Below are 6,000 nucleotides of genomic sequence, written 5' to 3'. Positions count from 1 at the left end.
CTTACAGCGCTAGGCCCTGCGGACGGCACACTCCTCACTCGGGACCTGGTACACAGTCAGGAGGCCCCGCCCATTACACACCTTGTCTGCTTATTAAAGCCCAAGCGAGGCACAAGAGGAGATTTCTAGAAACAAAGAATCAGGCTTTATTTTTGCCGCAGTTATCTTTAATACAGGTACTGTATTATAGACATCTGTTAGGCTCGCGATTCGGTATGGCCAATACACAGAAGTTAGAGACTACACGAGAGCGGACTCGCTCCTGGCCCTCGGGCTGGCGCCCCCAGCACGCCTGCCTCTTTCCACCCTTGTGTCCTCCCTGCCACGTCACACGAGCTAACAGAACGCCACTCCAAAGAAAAACCTCGAGTCGCTCTTTCATCGGCAGTAGGTGGGATGAAACGCTGTGTTACCTTGGGGTGCGGTGGAGAAGCCAACCGCGCGGAGGCGGCTGAGCCCTGTCGGCGGCTGGCGGGACCATCGCGGACCGTCCGTCGGCCGTCCCCGGGAGTCCGCGTCCTTGAGACAAGTGGAAGGAGCCTGTCCTCTGGCGGCGCTGGGTTCCGGAGGAGAACGCACGAGGGCAGTCTCTTCGGAGAGGAGCTCACGGCAGCAAGGGTTCCTGAGGAGGTGCGCCAAGGCCAGGTACAGCACCCCCGCCATCCGTCCCGGGCTCGCCGCTGACCCCACGGTCCCGGAGCGCTGGGTCGGCCTCGGTAAGCCTCACACAGAGTTTTGACACCATTTACAATGGAAAAGTAAATAAGAAATAAGGCATTCAACATTTGATTCTTTTTTATTTCCATATGCAATGTAATGTTTAGGCACGCTGCTTGGGATGCTAGTTCTAAAAAAATCGTTGGCCATTATTCAGAATATCCTTTTGGTTTTAAATACTGGTCAGGAAAAACAAATGATGTAAAAATACGTGAATAATTTTCTATTACAGAAATGAAAAACTGATCTGCGTCTAAAAGTGCGAGAGGTGAAGTAACTGAACCCTTTCCCCAGACGATACGGCAATATACAATATATTGCTTCAGCTGTTTGAGAAGGCTGTGACGTATCTTCGTATTGACATAGAAAATTATAAATTACACTGAATTAGTATCCATAATCACTATATATATACACAAACCAGTCCTAAAAAAAAAATACACTGGTTTAGAATTTACGAGTGAAAACCTCACAAGGTACAGGAAAACAATCACCATGCTTAGGTGCCGGGTTTTGATTTCTGGTTTTAGAATACCAGCCTGTGAAATGGACGCGCTCCAACCCATCAGCAGCACGAGCATTCTCCAACTGACCTGCCTCGCAGGATGGAGGTTCGTTAAATACGCAAACTGCTCGGAAATCTTCACTGGTGATGCTTGTTAACAAGGTAAATTTTGGTGAATGGGTTAAAAGGCGGAGGAACTACTGAAACAAAACAAAAAACAGAAACAAAAACGAAAAACGAAATAACTCAAACCACAAGCCAGGTACACTCCAAACAGTCTAGTGTCTCACCTGTAGGAATAACCATTTCAAGCAAACGAGACTTTAACAGAACATATGGCTTTCCAATAACATTGATTTATCAACTAAGCTGTAGCAATAAATACTTAATCTCTACCCATAGACTTACATTTTTTGATCCGTTTAAAACAATACAGAAAACAGTTACCAATCGAAAGCTGGTTATAAAAAGAACACCAAATATCTCTTATTCAAAATCACGTTTGTAAGTCAGACCAACCAAAATAACACTCAGAGGGCATTTCAACCCTATGACTCCTCGCCAGCCTGGAAGGGAAATGAATTCAGAATTTTGTACAAGGTGAAAAATGTACGAAAACTGCCTAATACTTTGGTCACACTAATAATTGTCAAATAGTTATGTTTCAAATACAATAGATCTGTGTATTCACTTTTATAAAACTATTCTTACAGCCATTTGAACTACAGTATTACTGCCATTATTACACGGGTGGCAAGATCGTATTTCACAGGCTACCCATTATTTAGAACAATACAATATAAACATACGCAAAAATTCTTGGTATTTGTCAATGTGCAATATTTTTACACTTCTGGATTTCTCTGTACAATGTCTTAGAATCTAGAATAGAAAGGTTGCTGGTCCTGATCCCTTGCAGAGCGAGTGCAGCAGTGGCGGCTGGGCGGGCTCCAGGTGAAGTCTCCAGGGGCCCCGAACGGTGGCGACGTGCAGCCCTCAGTCGGCAGCGGAGGTCACTCATCATACGGGGCCATTGACCGACGTGTCGCCTGGCGTGCTTGGCTGGTCAGTCCTGCGGGGGAAGAGACAGACATTTGAGGCACTCAAGGCGGAAACGTGAGACGGTTCGTGAAAAACTTCGTTTAGCTCCCCGAGGGTGGGGACGTTTCCTTTCCCCAATTTACCCAACGCCCAGCGCCAGGCCTGGCACTGGCGGGGAGGGGGGTATTTAATGGACTGCTTCACAGACACAAACCTCCAGGAAGCCTAACTGAACAGCTTCTAGCTTCCCCTCTGCGGTGGTGAACGGGCACACAGGCAGGGCTGCGGCAGGGAGGGGCTCCGTGAAGCCGTCCCGCCTCAGCCTCCCAGGGGCACAGGTGTGGCCTAGCTCGGCGGCTTTCAGACCCGTCATGAGCCCCTTGCTCATTCCTCCTTCCAAACACCTGTCTATGTGTTCCACGTATGAGAACCCACATAAAATTTCACTTGAAAGACAGGATTCTCCTACCGAAAGAGGGGGAAAAAAGCTTGTAAACAGGCCAGCTCTGGAAAACAGGCGTGCACTTTCACAAACGTGCTCCTGCCGGGCAAGCGTTAGGCTGAGGCCGGGCGCACAGAAGAGGGAAGGCTGGACAACGGGGCGGCAGACGCACAAACCCCACGTTCCTGCCAAAACGACGGGCCAAACGTGTAAGATGGTCTTGGCCGTGTTTCCAGAACTTTGCAGCGCAGGCTCGGGAAAGGGGGCTAAGAGATGCCCGGGGAAGCACACAGGTGCCTCGGGACCGGCTTGCGGCTCACGAGCCCAAGGCTCCAGACACCTGCTAGTGGTGACAGAGAGCCCAGAAGCCGGCCCCGCGAGAGACACGCGCTGCTCACATTCAAGGAGTCTCCGCGCCTCAGAGACACGACGGTACGGACCCTGCCGTCACGGCTCACAGGCTGCAGGGCCTCCAGCGCGTTTTCTAACCTCTCCCAGCTCAGCTTCTGCCTCTGGGAAAGGCGGGGGGCAAGTCCCCCGGAGGTGGGGGAGACGGGACGCGTGCAAAGTGCCTGGCGCGCTGGCCAGCACAGGAGTCGCACGTGCTTGACGGACAGGAGTTACCGATTAAATCCCGTGGCAGGGCGCCCCTGTCACCCCAAGGGAGCATCACGCCCAGCTGTGACGGGAACCGTGTGGGGGACAGGGCACACGGAGAGTCCCGACGACTCTCTTTACCTCCAACGCTGCCACACGTCACTCTCAGGGCACAGATGTGACGCGTCGGACGACTTACCTCCTCCCTGCCATCACGGCAGCTCAACGCCACCTTCTCAGCGGCCTTCCTCCACCGCCCCATCTAAGCGGGACTCCTGATCTCATCCAGCTTTCCCGATTCTTCAGCGGCACCTCTTTCTACACGTCCCTATGTCACCCGGGTGCCTGTGAACCTACCGCTTCACCCTCAGGCCTAGACCAATGGCTGCCACACTCACGTGTGTTGGATGGAGGAAGGACAAACAGATGAGTGCACGGGCACAAGGGACGCCCTGGTCTTCTTCCGCCAGCCCTCCCCAGTGCCCCTCTCCCCACCCCCCCGCCCCGCCCCACCCCGCCACCCGAGTCCGGCAGCCGGACAGGCAGGGCTCTTCGCACCGGATGTTTCTAGGTGGGTTCCCCGGAGGCAGATGATCTGCGCTCCAGAGATCCAAGGAAATGACCCCAGAGCCTCCTGTAACACTTGTGCCCGAGAAACCAAGAGGCTCCCGAAGCGACCAGCCTGAACGGGAGCGGACCTGGACGACCCGGCCTTCGAAGCAGTTCTCGTAGAAGGGAATGTGTAAGTAGCAGGAGGGAGGTGACATAACTGGCGAGGGGTAAGATCCTACAACATACCTTGAAAAAACCTAACCCGAAAACCCCAGGCAAAACAGGTGACCTGCCCGGACGCTTGCACAGCCGGGGCTGGGTCCCTCGGGGCTGGGGAGTCACTCTGCCGCCTCCTCCCACGGCCCGCACGAGAGCCAACATGCTCGAAGAGTTCTTGTAACTCATCTGTTTTATACGCCCCAAAGGCTTTTTTTTAATCATAAAAGCAAACCCCTCGTGCTGTCATTCCGAGGAGAGAAACCAAAGCAGGGTTTGCTACACTATAGGTCTGCCGACCAGTGAACAGAGCGCGCCCCCTGCTGGCCCCCGCTGGTCCCATTACCCTGAAAATGACGAAGACTTGGGGGGTGGGGGTCTGGCGAGGGGGAAAGTACCACTTCTCTGAAATGGCTTTAAAGGTTACTTTATTCCTTAAGGAAGGAATGTACAAACTTAGACGTATATAACCAAAAAAGTTAACTCTGGGAAGTGCTGAGCAAAGTTCCTTGTGGTCCAAGGGCAAGTCCTCTTCTTGTGCCAGCTCTGGAGCAATCGGAGGCCGCCCTTGCTCTACCTGCGAGGCCGTGCGTACGGGCCGGGGCGCCGGCCCTCGGCGGCTGAGGCTTTGGCTTGGCCTATCCCTTCAGACCACTGGCTCAGTCTAAGCAAAAGGTGACTAGAAAGAAAACATCACATTCCAAATCACTCAGCTCTGGCAGTGGGATTTTCATACTTAAGCAAGACAACTATTTTGCAAAAACAAAAACCGTACAGGGAATCATCTAAGAGTTAAGAATATTTAGCTACATTTATAAAAGGGCCTCCCGGAAGGCTCTCCCCATGTGTCACATACGCATTGATTGTGGGGAAAAGGGGCACCAGGTGCTGCCCGTGGCTGGTGGACCCAATGAGAGCTTTGGCTGCCACAGCCTAGGGACCCCAAACCCAGAAGAGCTCAGTATCAGCCTCAACTTAACATGTCCTCAAAAAAAAAAGTGTAAGGGGGAAGGTATGCCAGCATCCAAGACCTTTCCATTCCCAGTAACGTTTTAAAGAGCCAGTGATGTTACTGAATCTCCAAAAACCAGTCAGATTTTTAGCTTTTGGAGTAAGGAGGTAAACTGATCTGAGACCTTGACTCAGGCACCCTGCCTAGATGTGGCCTGAGAAAATGTTACCGTGCTAAGTCACTGAATGCCTGAGGATACCTGTAAGGACCCCTCCTGTGTCCCCGGCCCTGGATGCCAACCTTCCTCCCAGCTCCCAGGAGACAAGAGCCACAGCCAGAGCAGGGCCTGGGCAGGTCCGAGGAAGCGGGGAGTTACCTCTGCTCTGGGCTACTGCTGGGGGGCCGGGGGCCCGCAGACTTCGCCTCTGCTGTCTCAGGGCTCTCCTCCACATCTTTACAAGCAGCATCTTGAGAGGTAGACAGTTTTCCTTCCTCGCTGCAGTAAAGAGGATGACAGACAGCATTAGATGCCCGGGCTGCCAGCTCGGGGGGAGGATGAAGGTGCATGCAATGACCCTGGAAGTCACGGCTGCCGCATGCTCAGGGGAGGGGCCACAGGGACCACAGACGGTGACTGGGAAATCACGGACGGAAAGGACCACACACAGGAGGGAACCGGAGGAAGGATGACGTAATGCGGCTGGTGTCGGATCGAGAACGGCCCGTGTTACCATACATACCGATAGGATTTCAACACTCTGAGGCCCAGTGTGCAAAACAGAAAAAGAAACGTACAAGAGTTTCAGAATACTCCTACAAATGAGGAATGTGGGGGGGGAATGTGCCCAGGACTGCACATAAGCAGAACTGCAGACTCGGTGGAGGAAATGAACCTGTTTGAAGGAACGAGTCTTTAGTTACGGCACTTTGCTTTCGGGGCCCAGCCCAGCATCACACGGTCGGCCGGAGAGACCCCGG

At 52.9% G+C, this 6,000-nt stretch overlaps 1 protein-coding gene across 14 annotated transcripts in view; it reads right to left on the bottom strand.

The window, feature by feature from the left end:
• Nucleotides 1-780: 780 nt before the first annotated feature.
• PPP6R3 (protein phosphatase 6 regulatory subunit 3) overlaps nucleotides 781-6,000 on the bottom strand; it is a 137,009-nt gene continuing 131,789 nt past the window's right edge. For 8 of the 14 annotated variants that reach the window (XM_042904777.1, XM_042904776.1, XM_042904778.1 and 5 more), the window contains 2 exons: nucleotides 5,399-5,518; nucleotides 4,482-4,749 (listed from right to left, as the gene is read on the bottom strand). In XM_042904777.1, the coding sequence (XP_042760711.1) occupies nucleotides 4,644-4,749; nucleotides 5,399-5,518 (226 nt within the window). In that variant the 3' untranslated portion in view covers nucleotides 4,482-4,643. Of the gene's footprint in view, nucleotides 2,295-4,481; nucleotides 4,750-5,398; nucleotides 5,519-6,000 lie in introns of those variants that run through there. The other 6 variants (XM_042904781.1, XM_042904782.1, XM_042904784.1 and 3 more) reach the window with 1 other exon arrangement.

Source organism: Panthera leo, chromosome D1, assembly GCF_018350215.1.
Source record: "Panthera leo isolate Ple1 chromosome D1, P.leo_Ple1_pat1.1, whole genome shotgun sequence".
Taxonomy (NCBI): domain Eukaryota; kingdom Metazoa; phylum Chordata; class Mammalia; order Carnivora; family Felidae; genus Panthera; species Panthera leo.
Note: the sequence above shows the minus strand (reverse complement) of the source record. Positions and strands in the feature narration are given on the sequence as shown.